This window comes from Parasteatoda tepidariorum, chromosome 2 (assembly GCF_043381705.1).
Source record: "Parasteatoda tepidariorum isolate YZ-2023 chromosome 2, CAS_Ptep_4.0, whole genome shotgun sequence".
NCBI lineage: Eukaryota > Metazoa > Arthropoda > Arachnida > Araneae > Theridiidae > Parasteatoda > Parasteatoda tepidariorum.
The window spans coordinates 102,147,339-102,172,237 of record NC_092205.1 but is presented as its reverse complement, the minus strand read 5'-3'; the positions used below and the strand labels follow the sequence as shown (position 1 = coordinate 102,172,237).

General features: G+C 30.5%; 1 protein-coding gene across 2 annotated transcripts in view; it reads left to right on the top strand.

Annotated features, from left to right (window-relative positions):
• LOC107453275 (U8-agatoxin-Ao1a) overlaps window positions 1-24,899 on the top strand; it is a 474,367-nt gene that overhangs the window by 434,103 nt on the left and 15,365 nt on the right. For both annotated transcript variants that reach the window (XM_071178020.1, XM_021145724.3), the window contains exon 2: window positions 18,720-18,828. In XM_071178020.1, coding sequence (XP_071034121.1) covers window positions 18,741-18,828 — 88 coding nt within the window. In that variant the 5' untranslated portion in view covers window positions 18,720-18,740. The remainder of the gene's footprint in view (window positions 1-18,719; window positions 18,829-24,899) is intronic.

Below are 24,899 nucleotides of genomic sequence, written 5' to 3'. Positions count from 1 at the left end.
GGATTGACTGTTCAACGACGGTTATGAAATATTAAATATATAATCCCAATGTGTATACCTTTTTGTTTTCATATTTGATAAGGATTTTAAATATACTCATTAAGACAGGCCTTTAAAGAAACCATTTATACGATGCCTAAAAGTTAGTTGTGCCAAAAGTATAGCATTCCACTAGACATATATTCTGCGCAAGCTCTGTACAAATGAGAGATTGTTGTGTAGTAGATATCCTGCTCAAAACATACGTGCGGGAATGTAAAATATACAATATAAAAATGTTAATTTTTTTAGTAGATTTTGCTATGCCATATTTCATGCTACAAGGCTTCATTTTGTGACAAAATATTTATAAAACTCCAGGGTGTCAACTTCATCGATATTTTCATCATCGATACGCTATTAAATAATCGGCATATTCATCAACAAGCTATTTAATAATTAGATGAAAACTAAAATTACCCAGACCTCTTAAACGAGAATATCATGGACTTGAGACGCTTTTAGTTTCACACAAAGACTATAACATTTATTACTTTAAATTTACTTTCAACATATAAAATGTGCTAAAAATAAGTATGTGCTTCCCACTTTTTACGCAAACAATAAGTTAAATAATAAAAACAAGTTATTAAAAAAGTGGCATCGTGTATCCCGCTAATTTGCTTGAAATTTGATTACTAGGATACTAATATGTTAATCAATTTTGAAACTAGTTGTAAAATGTCCGTTTATAGAATTTTTTTATTTTAGTACTAATTATTAGCCATTTAGAAAATTAAAATTAGCTCTTTTTTTATTAAATAAAAAAACGACGCTGAAATATGTTAATTTAATTAAAAGCTTTCGTTTTTAATTAAACTGCGTCAGAATTTAAATAAATTTTTGTCTTTTTTACCAAATAATTTTTTCCCGTACATTTTTAAGTATCAATGTTTTCTAAAAATGTACTTTCTTAGTAATGGCTTAGTCGAAAGCGGCTATTAAAAAAGCAAATTTCTACGGGAGCTAATCTTTTTTTTTTAATTCTTATTTTTAATGCCTTCTGTAACAAACTTTTCAGCTTTCAAATTAAGAACACTTTTTTTTCTTCTAATTATTATTAATAAAGTGACTTTATGCAACCCTTTCCCCCTTTTGTGGCAAGAATCTTGAAGAGGGAAATTAAATATTTTGTAATTTAATAAGTAAAAAGAACTTAGTGTTAACCTAGAATGATGTATATGTTAATGAGTGAGTAATTATCTCCTGGCAGATATTAATAGCTTCTCCCTTAAGGGATTCATTAATATCTAAAAATAACTGCGGAAAATGTTTTTGAAAATGTTACTCTGTTTATAAACTTTTAAATCGAGTTTTAATCCGTTAATAATGTTTTAAAAAGTAATATCTACAGAAGATTTAAGTGCTTATCTTTAATGAATCGATTTTATTCCAAAAGATTAAAATCGACATTTACTCTGTTAATAGCTTTTTAAAAATTAATATCTACAGAAGATTTAATGGAATACCTGCAAGTGACGTAGTGTGGATATCTCGATCCTGATTGGTTGTTGAAACGTGGAATTATTTACGTTAGCAACTGTTCTTTCCATTCCATTTCGAGTAAAAGCCAAGCTCGTCAAGTATCAATTCTCTTAAGTGACGCATTCTAAATTGTTTCACAAAGATTTTAATTAGTTCACTATGACAGAGACTTAACACAAAGACAGGCACGAAGCCAAGTCGGACATAAATTAATTATGTATCGAAGTTGCCAGGTACACAAAACAAAAATATATCACAGTTACAATAAAATACATAAAACAAATAACAAATCAAAGTTAAGTATAAGAAGTAGACGAGAAAGAATTATATTTCAACTCATTCGATGCGTGAAACGGCTCTGTATTTAATCAATTTATCGTCATTTAACATTCTAACTTATGTACAGAAACTTAGCTCTACTTTAATACGCCATTTTGATGATAAAGATTAGCTGGCGCTGACGTCATAGGTCATATGTGTGGGTACGGGAGGTCTTCTTCTTGAAGTGCAATTACCCAATTCTCTATGAATTCATTTTGGTCTAAAAGATTCCGAACACATTAATAAAATGTTTTAAACCACATTAATCTGTTAATAACTTTTTAAAAAGTAATGGTACATGAACTAAATTTAAGTGTTTTCCTCTTTCAATTTCTTTTGGACTATGTGATTCTCAACATAGAAAAACAATAAAAAAATTTTACGCCAGATATAATCTGTTAATAACGTTTTAAAAAGTAACTGTCTGCAATAAGTTTTAAAGTAAATGTCTGCAAGATTTACTATTATCTGTTAATTCGTTTTAGTCCAAAAGATTCTGAACACATAAATATAATTAAACGTTTTAAAGTCTGATTTGTTCTGTTATTAACTTTACGTAAAGAATATATCATATTTAAGTGTTTGACTCTACTAATCCATTTTGTTCTAGAAAATTATTAACATATAAATACAATAGCATGTTTTAAGTCAACTTTAAGATATTCGAAACTTTTTAAAAAGTTACATCCGCACAAAATTTAATTAGATATTAATCCTTTTTGGTCCAGAAGATTCTAAACATGTAAATGCAATTAGGTGCTTTAATTAAGCTTTAACCTGTTAGTAACTTTTGAAAAAGTTGTAGCGCATTAAATTTAAGTGCTTGACTCTATTAACCAAATTTTTCAAGTAGATTCTAAATATAAATACAATAAGATGTTTTAAGCCTACTTTAGTCTCTTAGTATCTTTTTTTAAGCAATGCCTGCACAAAATTTAAGTGTTTGCCTATATGAATCCTTTTTCTTAATCTAGAAAATTCTAAACATACAAAAAAATAAATTATTTAAAACCAATTTTTATACATTAAAAGCATATTTAAAAGAACAATATCTGCTTAAAATTTAAGTACTCCACTCTATTAATCTTTTTTCTTTAAGAAGATTCTTAACAAATAAATACAATAGGATATATTTAATCATTTATTTATTTATTACAAATACTCAGAAGATTGACTATGACGCCATTAGTTCTTTGGCCTTCCAATTATCTCTGTACATATCTTAAGTCAACTTAAATGCATTCGTAACTTTTTAAAAATTTATATCAGCAAAAAAATTTAATTTTAATCCGTTTTGTCCGTTGTTGGTCGCAATAGTCCAGGTCTGTTAGTCTTGTTAATCACTTTATTCCAGAAATTTTAAGCGTATAACTACAATAAGATTTTTTAGGCCAGCTTTAATCTGTTTTTGAATTTTCAAGGAAATGTTTTCACGGCATCTAAATGTTTGTCTATATAAATCCATTTTGGTCCAGGAGATTTCAAACATTTAACAACAATAAAATATTTTTAACCAGCTTTAATCTATCAATAATATTTTAAGAAGTAATATGTGTACAACATTTAAACGTTTGTTTCGTTTTTTCCAGAAGAATTTTTACTTGTAACTACGATAGGGTGTTTTAAACCGTCTTTAATCTGTTGAGAACTTTTTAAAAAGTTATTTATGTATGCAAAAGTTACGTTAAATGTTAGATTCTAGGAATACATTTTGGGGCTGAATGTCNTAAACGTTTGTTTCGTTTTTTTCCAGAAGATTTTTTACTTGTAACTACGATAGGGTGTTTTAAACCGTCTTTAATCTGTTGAGAACTTTTTAAAAAGTTATGTATATATATGCAAAAGTTATGTTAAATGTTAGATTCTAGGAATACATTTTGGGGCTGAATGTCTTAAACATATAACTACAATAAGGTGTTTTTGTTTTTGAATTTAAAAATTAATGTCTTATCAGCATTTAAACATTTGTTTCTATCATGAAAATTTTGATATTGCACATGAAAATTTTTCATATGAATGAAATTTGATATGAATTCATGAAATTTTGATATTGCACATGAAAATTTTTCATATGCAACTGCAATGCACAGTTTTAGCAGAGCATTTTAAGGCAGATTTACTCTTTAGTAACTTTTTTAAAACAAAGATTATACACAAGAAATTAGTTTTTGTCTCCATTTTAGGCCTAGAAGACTCTGAACTCATAAACCCAATGAAAGGTTTTGAAATTTGTGATTTGAATAATAAATAACGCTGAGAGAAAAAAAGATTTCTATTGCAAGAGAAATATGTTAACGGATTTTGGATATTTTCACGTCGCTGATTTTAAATCTGCAATCGATTTTTTTTCTTTACAGTTTTACAGCTTTTTCTTTTAAATTTTTTTAATGACAGTGTCAGTCTTTTGTCAAATGTCCAAGTTTAAAAACATCATATATAGCAGTAATTCGAGTATATTTTGCTGCAAACTTCTTGAGGAATTAGGGTGCATCATCACAATTAAAATTCCAAAAGAACCCATGCAAGAAAATGTCATCATACGCCGATAGGAGCAGTTCCTTATTATGACCAGTTATTATGAACCATACATATTTAACAGTAACTATACCTTATTATGAACATTGTGATAGTAACTGGAGTAAATTATGATACCGACTTCTATAGGAATTAGGGCACATCATCAAAATTAAAATTCCATAGAAACCCATGCTTGAAAATGTCGTCACACGCCGGTAGGGGCACTTCCTTATCATGAACTGTTTCTTAGAGTGCTTCTGAACAGCTCATTATAAGAAAGGGCACTTAGACGCGAACAATGAAATCTTCTAATATGAATTTCTATGCAATTTTAATCCTGATGATTTGCCCTAACTCCCCTTTGAAGTTTTTCGCATCATTTACGCGACTTACTGTTATATATAACGTTTCGACAAAATATAAACTGAAAATGTCATTAAAACAACTGTAGCTATAGGAGAAAAACTAATTTAAGATTTGAAATTTCCACACCCGAATTAGGCAAGATCAAGCATTTGCATAAATGCAACAAAAGATTTATTCCTCTGTGTAATCTATCAGTTTTCCGCTCCTGAATTTGCAAATTTAAAAATGCATTGAATTTATCTTCTTATCATCTGTTTTTGATTCAACCTCTACTCAAATTCAATTTATTATTTGGAATATACATTTTTTTTCACAAACTGAATAGATATACAATTTCTTTCGACACATGAAAACATAGAATCAAATCTCGACGAGTAAAAGAAATAGGTAAAGAAAATAGCTTAAAAATATTTAGATGTTATTTTGTAATAAGCACATTTTGCCTGACATGTTTATATTTTCTTTTTGTCAGTAGAAAGCATTTTGTATTTGAAAATATATAATAAAGGAACGTATTTAAGAAATATATAATAAAGAAAAATATTAAAAAATATATGGTAAAAAACATATTTAAAAATATATCATAAAGAAAAAGATTTGAAAATTATATACTAAAGAAAAATATTTTGAAATATATGATAAAAAAACATATTTAAAAATATACATAAAAAAAATTTACAAGCCTGACGCATTAGTTAGCAAAGATTCTTTTAGTTTAGTTAATTCTGTACCTAAAATTAAAAATGGGAAAAATAAAAATAAAATAAACGAAAATATTTTTTTACTAAAAAGGTTTTCCAGTTAATTTTTATTTTATTTATTTATTTGTGGAATTGAAATTAAATAAAGTTTTAGTTAGATTCATCATTTACAACCAAATCAAAGAAAACCAAATAGAAAGTTAATATATTACCTCATAAATTTAACGTTAATATTTATATCAATTTAACATTCTTTAAAAATGTCCAAAAAACAATTATAAACTTCGTGAAGTGAAATTTTGTAAAATAATGCTTCGAAAAGACATATGAATAATTCGAGTAAAAAAAAAAATTTATACAGTATCCGGACATATTATTAGACTCACTTTAAGATTCTATGTAAAATCTTAATTATCAAGTGATACAATACAGCCAGAGCCGGATTATACCTTTCGTGGGCCCTAGGCATAGCCGTTTTTTGGGCCCTCCCCTCCTTCCCCCACTCCTCCCCTCTTTTCAAAATATATGCTAAAATTTTCTTGCATATTTTTTTTAACATTTTTATTAATATGGATTCTAATTTACAAATTTGTTTATCGAACTTTATCTGCAATACCGACATACTGCCGATATTGCAGTTGATATCGATAATACCATTATGATTAGTTCGATCGATAACTATGTAAACACTTCACGTCAACAATACAACAACAAACCAGCAAAGAAAACAGTGAAATTGATAGTGAGATTAATTACAAGAAATATTTATACAGTAGAGAACCAATTATCTGGGATGCTCGGGACCATCGCTATCCCGGATGTCTGAATTTCCCAGTTTTCTGGATCGACCAAAAAGTGTCATTAATCGATGTTTTATCGAACCCGAATTACAAGGAAATTACACAAAAATTTGTCAGAATCTGAGATTAAACTAAAAGCGCAAAATTTGGTGAAAATTTACTCATCCGATTTAGAGAAAAACTTTGTAGATGAATTTTTACTATTTTCAAATTTATATGAACATAAATCTGCACAAGAAATGTTGAAGGCTCAAATTAAAGATAAACTTGTGAATACTTTTCCTAACGTTCACATTGCATTAAGAATATATTTGTCGATTCTTGGATCAAATGCAGAAGGAGAAAGATCTTTCTCCAGATTAAAATTGATAAAAAATTATTTGCGTTCAACAATGAATCAAGATCGTTTGGCATCGCTCGCACTTATGTCTATTGAATACGACATTTTGCGTAGTTTGGAATTCGACAGCATAATACAAGATTTCGTTGAATCCAAAAATCGCAAAAAAGTAATATATTAGATCATAAGATTCTGCAAAATAATTTATTACCGAAAAATATTATATTTTTATATGTATCTTCATAAATTTGTGCAAAATACACTTGTTGTTTTTAAAACTAAATTATTTTTGTCAACAAATTTTTTTCTCCCAAGCTTTTCGTAGGCCCCTGAATTTCGTAGGCCCTAGGTATGTGCCTAGTGTGCCTATAGGTTAATCCGGCCCTGAATACAGCATTATTGTCTTTACGCGATTGAAACCGGTCTGTACTTGTTTATGTTCTTGTATCAACTAGTTAACATTGTAATGCAATACGTTTAAAAAATAATATATTTATGCATATGGAAAGTACATAAAAAAATCTTCTAAATCCATTACACGTGTGTTTAAATATAAAAGTATTGCATAAAAATTCGTGCAAAACATGTCGTAATTAAAACGTACTGCGCGTCTAAAAATTTGGTCTAATTATTATAATATACTGATATAAGAAATATTCTATATTTATGTAATATATCACCTCATTTACCCAATCGTCAAATTTATATTATATGTCGTCTAATTTAACCCATTGATTCACGAACGTAAATAAGTGCAAACCGGTTTCAGTCACGTAAAAACAATAATTCTGCAAAAAAATCATGTGATCATTATAATTTTACATAGAATCTTAGAGTGCATCTAATAATATGGTATGTGAAGAAATTGCTTTAACCGGGATAGATGCCGAATATCATAACTTGCTTGACATATATGAAATCTTTAAAAGCAATTAAATTTAATTAAAAACATTTGTATTAGTTTGGGCGTTCATTTCTTTTCATTCTGTAGATTTATGAATAATAGTCTTAAAAATAATGCATGAGTAATAAAGATTTTCCAAATAGATGTTTTCTTAAGGAAAAGTATCTTCCCACATAATAGAACAAAAACTTTGAGATGTTTTTCAATTATAAAACATTATTTATTCACTTTTGTGTCTGTAAGATTGAAATCCTGCAATTAAAGTAGGCTAAAGCAATTACATTTATTACATTTTTACATTATTACATTTTTCACTAGCTAAAGCAATTAAATCTCAACTTGGACGCAGTTCCAGAAAACAGGGCGATTTTCAATCGCTCTCAGATAAATAGAAACAGAACTTATCTTTATTTTTATCCCCAAATCGAATTTATCATCAATAAGAATTTTGATCACTTTCCGATTAGTTGGAGTTCTCAAAACTAAGCTGAATGCAAATGTGTAGGTTTAAAATATTTCTTAAATGCTATTAGAATCAATATCACCCTATTATGACCCTATCAATCTTAATTTCGACTTTTTCTCTATTAGGCAGAATTCTCGAATTTCAACAGGCCCTTTCTGGTTATATTTTGACGTTCTGGCTCAAACGTTGAAACGATATTTGTCAACATTCATCGCTTATTAAAAATGTGACCAATCCCCCGACTTATTAACAAAAACCAATAAAAAAAATTATAAAACAATTAAAAAAAATGCGTATTTTTTTCAATGACTGACTATGAAAAATTATGCATTCGAAAAGATTTTTATTTTTGTCAGCATAATTTTCGTAATAGACTTTTTACCCTCTGAAAAAAAAAACCACTTCTTACAAAACTGATGCCCCCTGTGCTTTTCACATTATAAATCTGACAAAATCCTTTTTAATCTACTAAGATACTGAAAATTAGAAAATAGTATTATTTTATCAGAAGCCAGAAACGTAGAATGCAACAATAGCGGAATAAACTTCGTTTTTTCTCACTGAAAATTAACACCATTTCTTACGAAAATGATGCTTTCCGCTTGTTTTCGTTGTAAATCTGGCAAAAAAAAATTTCTTTTTCTTTTTTAACTAATAGCATTATTTTTAACAGAAGCGTAGAATGTTTCACTATCGTCATTAACTTCATTCCTAACAGAAAATCACCCCCACTTCTTGCAAAAGTGATGTTACCTGCGTTTTTCGTTTTAAATCTGACAAAAAAAGTATTAATTTTTCTCTTTTAATCAACTTGAAAGACGCCACGGTGGCTGAGTGGTAGCGCTCCGACCTTTCTTACCACAGGTCCTTGCTTCGATCCTCGGGCCGAGCAAGGTTAACTCAGCCTTTCATAAAATGAGTACCAAGCATGCTTGGGAACTAAACACTGGGAGTTCCACGCTCGGTTGACCACCCAACCGGAACATCTGCTCTTTCACCAAGGATCGTGAGGTCAAGAAAGCGCCACTGAGTTTAGTGTAGTAGTCTACTTGAAAAGCATAGTTTTTAAAGAAAAATTTTTATTTATATTATTAGAATCCACAGAGCTGCGACAGCTCAAGGGATAGAGCGTTTGTCTTCCAATGAACCGAGTTCGAANTTGATCCGTGCTGAGGCCTTCAGACTTCTAGGAGGTGTTGACTAAACACTGGGGGTTCCACGCTCGGCTGACCACCCAACCGGAACATGTGCTCTTTCACCAAGGATCGTGAGGTCAAGAAAACTGAGATGGGCACAGTAGGACTTGGCCCTCACTCGGCTGTCGCGCCACTGAGTTTAGTGTAGTAGTCTACTTGAAAAGCATAGTTTTTAAAGAAAATTTTTTATTTATATTATTAGAATCCACAGAGCTGCGACAGCTCAAGGGATAGAGCGTTCGTCTTCCAATGAACCGAGTTCGAATCCCCAGCGATGGCTGGTCGAAACGAATCCGCATCCAGTTTGCACCGACCCCAGTGCTGACGTGAAATTTCCTAAGTGGTAGACGGATCATGGGTGAGAGTCCCTTTGCCGTCCGGCAAACCATGGGAGGATCTCGTGGTCTTCCTCTCCATGTAGCGCAAATGCGGGTTAGTTACATCAAAAAAGTCCCCCACGAAAGCAAATTTCTCCCAATACTTGATCCAGGAGTTCCCTTGTCTTTTGGATTGGGTTCAAAATGAAAAGGCTACGGAGTTGAACGTTAGTAGTCGTAAACCCGAAAAATTGAGTCGGCTGTTCAACGACGGTTATAAAATAGTAAAAAATAAAATATTAGAATGCACGAGCATATAATCACCAAACAAAAAGGCATTGTTTTCGTAAGAAAATACAATTCTTATTATAATCAAAATATCCCAAATAAAGAATTTGTAAAATCGATGCTTCCAAATATGTAAAATAATCTTACTTATCCTTTTTCGTGTGTCGAAAAGACTAATGCAAGTTGTTGTAATAGTTGCAACAACCAGACTAATGTAAGATATAGTTGCAAGACTCCAAATTGAATAATTTCAACCTCACAAGTTTCGCATTCTTTCCAAAACTTTGATTAAGCCTGAACTACAAATCGTTATTTCACGAAAGTTGAAGATGCATCATAACGGAATTTCAATTCGGCACCCTACACAACGTTAAATTATTTCGAGAAATAAAATGAATAATTTCGACGAAGGAATTGCTTTATGCTAGGAAGTAAATTTCATTGTTTTATGCGGTGGTAAATAATTCGCAACCTAATTATGTTTTTTTTTAATACGGAACAAAAATAAGTTATCATCGATTTCAATAAAAGTGCTAAGCCTATTTTTAGAATTCACAAACAATACATAGTTGAAAAGTGCACTTTCTCTAATAAAATAATTACCGAACCAACGTTTTCTTACCTTCTTAATCATATCGAATGCAAGAACCTTAATCATATGAATCGCAAGAGGTAAATCTAACAGAAAACACAGGTTCTTAATTAAAAATTGTGAATTTTTTATGGGTTGATTGGAAAATAATACAGTATATTATTTTCCAAAAAAAAGCATATAGGGTAAAATGATTATGTGGGTTTTCTAACACCTACGCATTCATTTGCTAAATTTATCAATAATCAATTTGCATTTGTGGTTTGAATTTAAATTATGACAAAGCTCAATTGCCTCCTTTAAGGTGCAGTAATAGACATAAATTTAACTTATAGACTAAACTTATAGACTGGGAACTTATAGACATAAATTTAAGATGTAGCAAACAGAAAAGGAATGAAAATGAAAAGAAGGTCCTAAAGTGTACAGCCACAAAAATTGGAGATTTTGATCACCCAAAGTGGTAAATTACATAGCCAGTGACTAAACCAATATTGCGCAAAATATTGCAGCATTTAAAAAACATCAATGTAGGGAATACCGGACAATGATATTTAAACATAAATGTGTAGAATACCGAGCATGTGTACACCAGGTTTTCATTTTAATATTAAAAAACAGCATCTTTCTACAAGAGATGGAATTCCCTGAAGGACTATTTATAAACGTCATCGAACAGCCAACCCAATTTTTTGAGGGTTTACGACTACTGATGCTCAACTCCGTAGCCTTGTCCCAATCCAGAAGACAAGGGAACTCTTGTATCAAGTATTGGGAGAAATTTGTCTTCGTGGAGGACCTTTCGATGGAACTAACCCGCATTTGCGTTACATGGAGAGGAAGACCCCGAGAACCTCCCACGGTTAGCCTGACGGCAAGGGGACTCTAACACATCCGTATACCAGAGATGATATTTCACGTCAGCACTGTGGTCGGTGCAAGCCAGATGCGGATTCGTATCGACCAGCCATCTCTGGGATTCGAACCCGGTTCACCTCGTCGGAAGGCGAACGCTCTATCGCCTGAGCCATAACGGCTCAAAAAAAATTGCGAAATTTCGGTAATGGCCAGGGATTGTATTAACCATGCTTAAAGTAATGCTCAACAATGAAAAGCTTTTTCCTATGTAAAGCTTCATTTTTAATAATCTTGAACTGAAAGCTGTCTTATTCTTTTTGTTGTCGACATATTATTACACTTAATGGCGCAGAATTCAAATCTTCCAATTTAATGTTCTCTCCCACTCATACAAAAGTGAAATTCTTTCCTATGTGGGATTATCTCCAAGAACTTTCGAATATTCTTTCCCATTGGGATAGTTTGTCCCCAAACTTTGATGTCCTCGCACTACTAAACATTCTTTAATCACAAGACGAAGACGCAGTTTGTCGCATTAATCAGTGTCGTTTTCCCCAAAAAAGAGATTTCTAACCGTGACTGTAACTGAAACGGTAGTTTTCCGCTTATACCGAGAGCCCCCAAAGGTCTAATAATATCTAAGCAGAGTCCTATTAAACACGTAATCTATCCACTGACATGGAAAATTTCGGGATATTCCCAGAAATGTTATCGCCTCTTCCCCACCTCCTCCCCCTTTTCCGCTTATCGGTATAATACGCTCACATGTTGGGCTATGTGAGAGGAATCTGCCGAAGTTTTAATTAGGAGACGCCTACATATTCTCGTCTGCTGCAAACTCCTCTTTTGTGTAATTAGGGGAAGAGATATCAATCAGAAACCTCTTTTGTCTCATCCCTGAATTTCCCCCAGTAATTTACCCGGACATTCGAATTATACTCTCGAAATTGGCTTACGAAAAGTTGTGTTACAATAATTATTTATCGAAGTCGAATCTTTATTGTAGAAGGACTTTACAAATCCTCGATTATCTGAATATTTCTGTTAACTTAAGTCAATTCCATGTTTTGTTTTGCTTTTTGTTCCAATGTTTGTATTTAGTTGTTTTCTTTTTCTTCGTTCCTTTCAGCAATTTTTATACCCAGACAGAGAATCTACACAGGAGAAGAAGTCTAACTTCCATCGACATAATGTAAACCAGTCCCCCAAGATTAGGTGTGGTCCCAGTTTATAAAGGAAAACACAACATTTAGGAGCACCAATCACAGACGTTATTAAAACGGGTTTGCACCCTCCTCTCCTACTAACCCCTATGTGATGGCTCAGGGGATACAGCATTCGTGAGCGTGAATCCCACAGAGAGCTGGTCGATACGAATTCCGCATCCGGCTTGTACCGACCACAGTGCTGACGTAAAATAGCCTCAACGGTAAACGCATAGGAGTCCCCTTGCCATCAGGCAAAATGTGGGAGGTTTTCGTGGTTTTCCTCTTCATGTAACGCAAATGCGGGTTTGTTCCATCAAATAAAGTCCTCCACGAAAGCAAAATTTCTCACAAGACTTGATCCTTGAGTTCCCTTGTCTTTTGGATCGGGTTTAACATTGGGAGTCGTAAGCTCAAAATTAGGTCGGTTGTTAAACGACGGTTGTTAAAAAGTAAAAAACACAATAAGGGAAAACGTAGGGGGGAAGGAGAGTTTTCCCTTTTTATTTATTGGTATCTTGTTTCGTATTTTTACACGATTGATAAACGGTAGTATAGGATTAATTAAGGTATTTCATCTATATTATCTCAGTTAATTAAGCCTGCTAACACATTTTAACATTAAAAAAGAACAAAATAATGGTTGACGGGAAGTAGCGTACCTAACTATATATATATGGCTGTCCAACAATCGGTTCATGCGTGACGTAACTCCTGACTATCACTTTGCTTCGTATGCGCATGCGTTGGATCTTAATTCAGATGACGCTCTGCTAAATTTGTGTATGTTGCTCAACCTGCTAGTTGTTTTTCTGATATATAGCGTACCACGCCGAGCATTTCTCCGCGTTAGTTAATTATTCGAGGAGCTGAATCTTTTCTCATTTCTATATTCTTTGATAACAAATACTTTTTCTTTAGTTGGCGAAACTTTTGCCTTAGTTTACTTTTTATTTATTTTTTTAAAAAAAAATCCTCTAGCTACTTATTTGGACATTCGAAGTATGTTCTCGATACCCATTGACGAAAAGTTTCGTTACAATAAATATTTATCGAAGTCCGATCTTTATTTTGATAGGATTTTTTATAGATTTTTTTAGTCAGTGAAGCTTGTTGGTTTACTTTTTTTAAAAAAAATATTCACTAGTTACATATTTGGACACTTGAAACTGGTTTGCAGAAACTTCTTGCAATAATTATTTATCGAAGTCGAATTTTGATTTTTATAGAACTTTTCATTTATGTTATATTGTATTATATTATATTATATAATATATTATATTCTTATGTATTAAGTCCAGTTCTTTAACAACAAAAAAAATTGAAAACGTAATGAATGCTTAGAGGAAATATCCCGTTTTACCGTGAAAACAGATATAAAATTTAATGGAATAATATATTGTTCTCGTTGTTAGGATAATATATAGTCTCGTGACAAGCGTGTATAATTTGTCTTTTCTTTATGGGCATTTACTTGGAAGCAAAAGAGGACCTTTCATTATGGTACAAAAAAGGAAGAAATGGATAAGCCGGAACAGACTCGAATTTCGGAAATGCTTTTTTTTTTCTCTTCCTACCGCAAGTAGTATTGAGTTGGAAATATTTCATTCTGTACTCCCGATAGCGCATTCAATTAAGATAACAAAATGGCATGTTTCCGAACAATTTCTTTTTTATTTCTTCTCTCGGAAATTCTTCGTCCCAAGATCTTCTCTCGGATAACTATATCATTTCAAATATTAATATATCCTTCAAACACGTGTCCGGAAATAGTTAATGCTGCTTTGATTAATCTTACGAAGGATCTTTATTTATATTAAGAGATGAGTACACTTTTGGATGTTTACATTTCCGCCAATATGCAATAAATATCCTTTTTATTAATTATCCCATTTTGCACGTTAAAAGTATATAGTAAAATATAGGCTTGCATTTAAAATTGAGTATAAGGCATCATTATTTGCTTCAAAAAAGTTAATTTCATATAATTTCTTCAATGAATCCCGTAATTCAGTGTTCCACAACCCCCGGTTAGCGAACCGGTACCGATCGGTGGATCAAATGGCCGCCCATTTCATTGAAACTGAATTTAAATTCCTAAGTTTATACCACAAATTAAAAATAATATCTGTGTTCCATTAAAATTTTAGCAGTAACAGCAACCAAAACAAAGCAACGGTATAAACTGGACTCAGGCAAAACACACTTCGGGTGTTACTATCTCCGATCACCCCCAGATGGTTTCTCCTTGATTTAACGTTCTAGTAAGTTAAAATATTAAATCACTTTACATTTATTTTTTGAAGTAACTATACTTTATTTCGAAGGCATGCATAAACACAATTAAATTAAAATTAATAAATCAAAATAATCTAAAATGTGAACAATCAACGTCGCCCCCCCCCCAGCGAGCCGCGCTAAAATTATCAAACGTTGACAGGTCCGCGGTGATTAAAAGGTTGGGGAACACTGCCGTAATTGGTGTAGATTTGAATTCTAATGCTGTATCACTCACACTCACGTATATATGTTTATATTCTGCAGTTTACCACACAACTTAGTTTTTTACGAAGTAGAACATACACACGAGAGCGTATGCTACGTGACAGTGCAATTCCAACCCATATTGCCCTAACTTGACTTACACGTCACTCGAATCTCGCGTCTCATTTCAAGAAGTTTAGATAGCCTGGTTGGTTGGGCACTGGACCCATGTCCAAAAGTTCATGGGTTCGATCCCAGGCCGGCTGAAGACTCCCCGTGTAGTAAATGGTGACCGATGCACGTTAAATCTGTCGAGTTGCAAAGTCGCATAACAAATCAATACCTCTGGGGGTACTGATCCAGGAGTTCCCTTGTCTTCTGGATTTGTTGGAAATGACAACACCAGGAAGTTGAACATTAGTAGTCGTAAACCCAAATTTGGGTTGACTGTTCAACGACGGTTATAAAATAAAATAAAAAGAAGTCGCTGTGTTCACAGCATGTGCGTTTTATCTTCTGTACATTTGATATTTAGTTGGAAGGATCTAGTTTATCCATAATTCTTGCATTAGACTTCTTAATCTGGGATTGAGTTTTAATCATTTTGATAGAATATTAATCCAGTCTTTATGTGTTTTTATAAATGATTTTAAAATGCTGATCAAAGAATAGATCTATTGTAGGTTAAAAATTAACACTTAATATAAAAATGTTAATTACATTTTGATCTAGAGTTTCACAAAGTAAACTTAAACATTCTAAATTTCTTAATGAGTGTACTTCATAAGATTTAGATTGTCGCATTTACTGTCAGCTGCCACGCTGCGGGATATTTTATGTTTTGAAATAATAATTATTCGAGAGATCTAGACAAAGAATTAAGAAGGAATAAAAAGAGAACGTTTATTTTATAAAAAGTTCATAAATTTTTGAAGACATTTGAAATTATCTTTTTTCTGAATCTTTAAAATTATTTGAAAAACTGTTTCTTTAATGTTGATGTTAAAAGCAAATCTTAACTGTCACTTAAGAAGTATTTTCGCATTAAGAAGCATTAGAAATGTCACAAATTTGTACTTTCCGGTTAAGCTCAGCCACCAATTTCATTTCAAGTACTATGCGCTGTTCTTCTTAAAAATATTATTATTTTTCTTTCAGACTTAGATTCATACTTCGATAACTTGCTCTTGAAATAATCCTACATTTCTTACATCAGACGAAAATAGCAGAACAGCTATTTTTCATGCGTTAAAAAAAGGCGAAAGTTAACTTGTAAGTTTTTCTCAACTTTAATCTTTTAATAACTTTCGAAAAGTAGCATCTGCATTAGGTTTATGTTAGCCTCCGTGAATTCTTTTTATTTATAAAATTTTAAACAAATAAAAGCGGTAAAATGTTTTAAATACTCTTTCATCTGTTAATAACTTTTAATCTGCTCAAGATTGCTGTGTTTGCCCCTATGAATCTAAGACAAGAAGATTCTAAACATAGAAATAGAATACGATGTTCTAAGCCAGCTTTCACTGAAAACCAATAGCTGACCGAGATTTAAATGTTTGCCTCTATGAATCTAAGGCTGTATGATTCTAAACATAGAAATAGAATACGATGTTCTTAGTCAGCTTTCATTAAAAACCAATACCCGACCGAGATTTAAATGTTTGCCTCTATGAATCTAAGATTATAAGATTCTATACATAGAAATAGAATACGATGTTCTTAGCCAGCTTTCATTGAAAACCAATACTACCCGACCGAGATTTAAATGTTTGCCTCTATGAATCTAAGGCTATAATGATTCTAAACATAGAAATAGAATTCGATGTTCTTAGCCAGCTTTCATTGAAAACTAATACCTGATCGAGATTTAAATGTTTGCCTCTATGAATCTAAGGCTATATGATTCTAAACATAGAAATAGAATTCGATGTTCTTAGCCAGCTTTCATTGAAAACTAATACCTGATCGAAATTTAAATGTTTGCCTCTATGAATCTAAGACTAGAAAATTCTAAATTCACAATTACAATAAGATGTTTTAAGACAGTTTTCTTCTTTTAATAACTTTAAAAAAATTGTCGTTTTTGGTCTTGATTCTAAGCACATATAAATATAAAAAAGTTAACAGAAAAACTATGACTATGACCGACGTATTTCTCGACTTGTCAAAAGTAATAAAAAAATCAATAAATAAAATTTAAAAAATAAGAGAAATTAGGTATTGAAGTCATTTATATCGAAATTTTTCCAAAACATAAAAAGACAAAAATGATTTAAAACAGATTTCAATTTGTAATATGATGTGATAAAAAGTTATCCTTAATATTGTTAACAAGTCAATTATTTCTCATTTATTACTACTTATTTTATTACACATTCATAAGTTTAATAGTGTTTTTAGAACAGTTTATTATTTTTCACATCTAGGTATGTATTCCTTTCGGTACAATTTACATGTAAACAAAATATGCGTTCATAAGATTATTGTAATCATATATTTTATAAACTCAGAAATTTTTTTTATCAACTTAAAAAAATTAAAAACTACAAACATAACTGGAAGGACAAAATAAGTTAAAAATGGAGTGGTATAATGGATAAAATAATTCAAGATAACTTCAACAAATGTAAATGACTTGTCTCTGTAATTAAAATATAAATGAACAAAAAACAAAACTCATCAAAATAGTGTGTATACTATTGTGTACTATATTGTATTTTTCAATTCAATTTATTGAAAAGTGATACGTTTCAATTTTGGAAATGATTATTAAACAGGGAGAATTTCAGATTAAATTAGCAACTAATTAAATGATTAAAAAAAGTCCCCATGGGTCAAATACTTTTTCTTTCTGGATTGACTCCGTTAAACGCCACACCATTTCAAATCACGGGTTGCAAAAACTATCTCAATTGATGTTAGTCGTCGGTTTGGTTTTCAAATCCTTCCTATGTACGTGTTTCAAGACGTCACAAAATACTTTTGCTTCTTCAGTATTCATATTTATATTGAAATCACCGCCAAGCCAGTTATTATACGTTAATAATAAAAAAGAATATCAAAATACTTAAAATTATTATTATGTAAACACATTAAAAATGTCTGCTAGTGAAAAGAAAAAGAAAAACAGCAGCGGTCGCCATAGAAACGCATGCTACGACGACGCATGCGCACTGTTTGCTATTACTCTTGAATACAGTTGAAAAGTTTGATAACGTCCAAATAAGTTGCGCACGCCATCATACCCAAAACAAAACCCATTTTGCCATTGGATAATAATTGAAAAAAACTTGATGAATGAGAAGTGAGCAGAGTGAACAGAAAGAGCTAAGCCCTCTAGTTTACTTATAAGTTATAATTACATATTTTCGAACTTAACACACATGTGGAATAAAAAATTTTTAACATTTACATCACTGCAAAATTTTCTAACCTCCATGAAAGGAAATTTTGGCTATTGTTTAATCAATAGTTTATTTTTAAAAGGAATCGATTTCGTTAAAGAGAAACTGCATTTTAATTTTAATTCTGAAAATCACAATGGATGAAAATTTGAAGAATTCAACGCATCAAGAATTGATTTTCAAATATACATATTTTCAAATATACTGTGACTTTTGAAATCATAAATAATAAAAGAACTAATAAAGATAAAGTTCTTTATTTATGATTCTTTCCTCGGGAGGGAAAGGTTCATTTGTATAATTTGTTTTCACCTGGTGACATATTGTTGGATGACATTAACATTCAAAAAGTAAAATATTTTCACAAGAGAGACTTAATTGGTGCGTGTAATGTACTTCTTTGTGTATTCGTAAATGAATTCATTTTTGTTTGCAGTGTGTGTGTTTGAACAAAAGAATGCGGTGTCTTCCTCTGAAGACGGTCCTCCTACTCTCCTTTCTCCTTTGCTTCTCTGCCCAACTCATCCACGGCTACGCTATGCGTGGTAAGTAGTTGCTCAATTAGATATCAGCAAAACTTTTAGAATTCCAAATTTTGAATTCCTGTGTAAAACCCTGTTCTACAACAGGGCAAATGGTTATTTTTATCTGTTTGTTTCTTTTAATAAAATAACAACGGCCGATCCAAATGGAAATATTTTTATATAGAATGTTATACTATTTTAGAAAATAATATTTAAGGCAGCCATTACGAACGCACATAATAAAAAGTCAGCCTTTCATGTAAATATTTAATAATCACGTAAAAAGGAAAGTTTACAAACTAAATTATGGTACAATACAGTGTAGAAATTAAGCCTCTAGCCACTTCTTAAATGACAACAGTGTAGTGTATCTACCGCTACAAAAATACGATTCCAATTCACTAGTATATATGACATGTTAATTCGATTCTATAATGGTGTACTTTTTGGATAGATGAAGGTTGACATTGTCTATAACTTTACTCCTCACATGGGTGACCCGGATGTGATATGAACACCCCTATCTGACAGAAACTCCCACTTCAATTTGAATACGCCTACTTCGATGGATGGTTCCCAGTCAACAGTTGACTTGCTACTTGGGACAAACATCCATCTCTCGCTGTTTCTTCTCAGGTTTGATCCTATACAACGTATACACTAGACTGCTAATGGCAACACAGGAGCGACTACGACCGTGAACTTAAAATAGCTCTCACGATCAGCACTCAGAAAGTACAGTGATCTTAATACAGCTCTCCCGGCTTCTCACAAAACAGCAATGAATAGACTAGTGGTATCCATTCATCGAATTCTATCAAAGCTATAATTCTGATGGGGGAGTACTGTAGTGTATCTACCACTACAAAAATACAATTCCAATTCACTAGTATATAAGACATGTTAACTCGATTCTATAAAGAGGTACCTTTAGATCAGTGATTCTCAACCCTTTTTTTGGGGGCGGCACACTTTTAACGATGTCGAAATTTGACGGCACACAATGAAAAAAATTAGTTTAAAAGTTGTTTACTTAACTATAATAATACACTGTGTTAAATAGTTTGTGATTATAATTTTGAATGTGAAATGAGATATGTACTACAAAAGCATGTTTATTAAGGGATTAATTATTTCTTTCGACTAATTTTTTATTAGTTAGTAACAGTTATTTATTTTTTGTTGCTAATTAATTGTTGGCTTGTTTTCTATAGCTATTAACTGTTAATTTTTTTGCGATTTCTTGTTAACTAGTTTTTTTTGCTGATTATTAATTGTTAGCTTATTTTTTTGTCAGTTATCCTTTGTTAAATTTTTATAACTATTAATTGCATAGCTTACTTTAATGATTAGCTTTTATTTCCGTTTGAAAGTCAATATTTAGCTTGCTTTCCTTTGTTAATTAATAATTTTAATAGTCATTAAATTTTCTACTTATTTCATCATTTTTTAAAATTGTCAAAGACAATTTAAACACTTCCTTCTTATTTTAACTTATTATAAGATTGTCAGAGACAAGACAATCGCCGACAAAGATGTTCACGCTGTTAAAGCGTGGAAAAATTATAAAATGTATCTGTATATATATATATATATATATGTAATATTATATATATAAGTACTTTTCTTTAATTCAAACTTTACTCGTAATAAAGAAAAAGCATTATAACTTTTACTGTATCATTTCTAATATTTGACCGCGCATTTTAAGAATTTGACGGCACACAAAAGTGCCGCAGCACAGTGGTTGAGAATCACTGCTTTAGATAGATGAAGGTTGACTATGTCAATGTTACTATCCCCATGAAGAGTTTTAAAAATATTTGTTTTTAAGAAAGAATAGGCTACTTAAATATGATTGCGCTCATTTAAATACTGAAAGTATATTATATCAAATGAAGGCTGTTTTGAGGGCTCTGTTGTCTAACAAAACTGGAAAATTTTAAACTATTTGTTATTCAGAATGGTACCAAACGCAAAACTGTAAATTTTTAAATGTTCTGTTGTTCAGAAAAGAACCAAGCGCAGTGGGTACAATGTTTGCATTATATTAATACAACTTGCTAATGTTCAAAATATTTAAAAAAAATCTAAAATATGACATTTTTCTGTGACATTTAAATAAGTTATGAATTCTGTCTATTCACTGTACAACTTCCGCCAAAATGACAGCAATACGATTTACAGCTACATATACTAAGATATATATAGCTCGAAATTGAGATAGCCTAGACTAAGTTTAATAATATATTCTGAGAAAGTAAATATATATTCTCAGAAAGTAAATATAGTCTATAATCATATTCCTCAATTAGGCGCCTGAGATAAATAATTGACTACTTATGATAATAAGCCTGCGAAAGCTAGTAACTAGTAAATTATCAGTAAAGGATTAAAATACTTAATATTGTATGCGTCAAAAGATTAAATTGACTGTTAGAAATTGCAGAATGTTTCGAACCGCAATATTAATCGAATCAGCTGAAATACGGTGCAGAATCGAACCGCGTTATCTTTCTTCTTGGAACTTGGTTCAATTGTTATCGTAACTTGATTTAATTTTACACAATGTTTCGAGCTAATTTTCACCGTATTATAGTTCGAGATATCGTTATAATTGTTCAGTGTTGAGATGATTATTCTTAGAAAGCGGGATTTTTATACGATTTCAACAGATAAAATAAGAACTAAAATCAAAATTTTAAAAATATTATTAACCTTTTCCTCTTTAAAGGAACTACGGCAATAAATAAATATTATTACCGTTTGTTATCTCACAAATAAAAGATTTAACTCACCAAAGATAATTATAGTTCTTAAAAAAATAATCAAAAAATCAATAGTTATAGATTTAAAACTTAAGAGAGCAATAAATCTCAAAAAAAACAAGTTTTATTTTTTCTTTGACATCTAATCTTTTGCGTGAAAGCAGTAAATAAACTCCCTCTTACGCTATACTTTAATAAGCATCTATTTAAATCAAAAAAATGCATAAAGTATTTCAATTTTTCGATATTATTAAGCCACAAATACAACTTTGAAAACAAACGTTACTAGAAATGTACAACAACAACACCAGCTCGAGCGAACCATGTCCATAAAATTGCAAGCGGTAATGATTTTTTGTACGTACTTAAATTAATCTGCTAATTAATTAACGTTTGCGGCAAATTACGTTAGGAAAACATTTACTGCACCCCACTTTCAAATAATAGACATATTTTTTTACGAATATTTCTGACATTTAAAACATGGGAAGTAGTCGCCATGTGGGAAATATCATATCAATAATTCTGTGAAGAGAACTTCTAAGGCTTATTTTATTTCCTCTCTGAAATAACATCATAACATTTCTTCTATGTTGATTAACATCATAAACATATTATTACTGGTGATTTAAATATTATGGAAAACTTAGAACTAAAGAAATTAAAGACAAAAAGGCACGAAATTTACACCCATTTACCATTTATCAATTAATAAAATTCTTTAACTGCCTTCTTAATACTTCTATTTTCATAATAATCTCAATAATTTTTGTTTAGAGATATCAAATAAATTCTCTCTACCCTTAGGTATGTTAACAAATTGGAAATGGGTTGTTTATTATTACTTTAAAAACTTTGTTTTCAATAATAAGGAAAATTTAAGTATCAGTAACAATGCAACAATTTTTTCTAAAAATTGATCTATAAATTAAGCAACGACCAAAAAATTTTTAATTACCCCCATAGACTGAGCTAACAATAATTATGCAATCTTTTGTAAAAAAATTCTACGTTCAACTTTTAAATAAGGAGTAAAAAGAATAGTAAAAATTTGAACTTAGTAATTTAAATAGTAATATCCTTAAAACAATTTGAGGTTAAAAATTAAAATTAGCAGAAATGAAATTTTTAACAATTGCATGTGGGTCTAATACTTACCTAACTAAACCTTTCACCATTTTCTCGAACTACTTAAATAAAATTAATAACAATATTATTAAAGAAGGTTTTCCGTGGATTAATCAACAGAATTTGGGTATTTATTTAACAAAATAAAATTAATTCTATTGCGACTTACGATCTCCAGGATATCTTCAATAGCATTCCCCTTTCTAAACTAAAAGATGTTCTTTTGAGTTATTAATACGATTTTAAAAATATCCATAATTGCGATTTTGATTATTGGGAAATTCTAATCAATTTTTGTCTTTTTAATAATTGTCTTTACAATGGAAAACATATTTTTATTCAAATTGATGGAATACCACAAGGATCTAATTTTTTTAAAATCTCTTTTAGGTAATTTATTTTTACGTTATTATGAAAACAATTATACTCTTAATATTAAAATTTCTTTTAGATTTATTGATAATTTAATTATCTTTAATTTTCAAGATTATAGACTTTTGTTAAATAATATTTACTCCAAGGAATTAATCTTGCTTCGTAATCATGATGATAGTATTAATTCTAACTTTTTGGATTCAGGTATTAAAAAAGAAGAAAATATCTGCATTATTGATTTATACGATAAAAGAAATTATTTTAATTTTAACATAAATAAATGAATTACTTGGAATTCTAATGTTTCCAAAAACATTTATTTAAACACCATTTTTAATCAAATGAAAAGAATTAAAATAATGTTTCAAAATAATGTTTATTCATCCATAAAGCAAATAGACAAACTCTTTCAGAATTTGATTAAACGAAATGGATACCCAACTAATTTAATTAAATTCTATGTAAAATCATTGAGTAAATTGTTACTATTATTAAAAAATTAGGCTCATAGGTAAAAATTAGGCTCATATTAGCAAAGAAGATAACAATCAAAACAAACTTTCAAAATAATCAATCAAACAATCAAAAACAAACAAGCAAAATAACAATCAAGATAAATTTTCACTGTCGAAATTTTTTTTTTAGAAAACGAGAAGGGTTACATTATTTTTATTTAATAAGTCCAGAATATTTTTATAAAAAAAAGAAAGAAATATCAATCTTTATTCTAAATTTTTAACTACTATGTTCATTATTTTTTCAATAATTTAGAGCATAAAAATTTGAAAAACACTGTGTAAGTACAGAACAGTTTTGATTTACGAATGAGCACATTAGTTGGAAAAAAATAGTAAAATGATATATTTTGATATCTGGAGAATGATCGAAGGGTCGCGAAGCGATCCAGAGAGAGCCGGGGATTCTGAGCTGGTCGTGATCAACCCCTGGTTTTCCTATGATGTTTTGTTTTCTTTACTTGATTTTAATATTTTTAATGTCAATTACTAATTTCAATTTAAATATTTTTAATATTGTTGAGATAATGTTTTTTTCTTTTTCATAAATACAATTTTCCAACATTAATTTATCTTTTGCTCAGTATTTGGGCATTAATATTATAGATAGCCTGTGAGGTTAAACACGTGGTATTATCACGAGTAATAATAGATACCATGTGAGGTTAACAGTCATTTTTGAGCTCTATTGCCAAGGAAAATAAAAAGTCACAGTGCCTTACAAATGTTGAGACGAAGCTATAACTTTATATTATGCATACCGTCATATCTTAAAGACGGAAAAATCTTAAATACCTTAAAAGTTATACTTTTTTTTAAAAAAAAATCGCTAATTTTGAGATTTTGAAATTTTCCTCCTACATTAAAATTTTCAAAACCAATGAATGATATCTAATTTTTTTCAAATTTTTATATGCCCATGCAATGCATCGACGGAGCGATTTTTTAAATATTGAAAAATGAGATAATAAACGCTTTTAATTTTGACAAAACTTCATAATGACATTTTACGCTATTTTCAAAGTCAGCACAAAGGTAGATTAAACTTGATCTAACAGTCATGAATAGCTAATAAAAATATTTTATTATTCGCAAAAATACGTTATTTCAATGGACGACAGAGCCTTTGAAAAGCAGCTTTAACGTCTAAATCATCTAATCCATTCAAGTTAGTAGTACTTATAAGTGACACAGCTACCCATCTTATCAAAATAAAACGACTCAAGACTTACAATTTTAGAAGCGCTATCAGTTTTCGCACGTTTTCCAATTACTTTAATAATGATTTGCACACAAATTCTTTAAC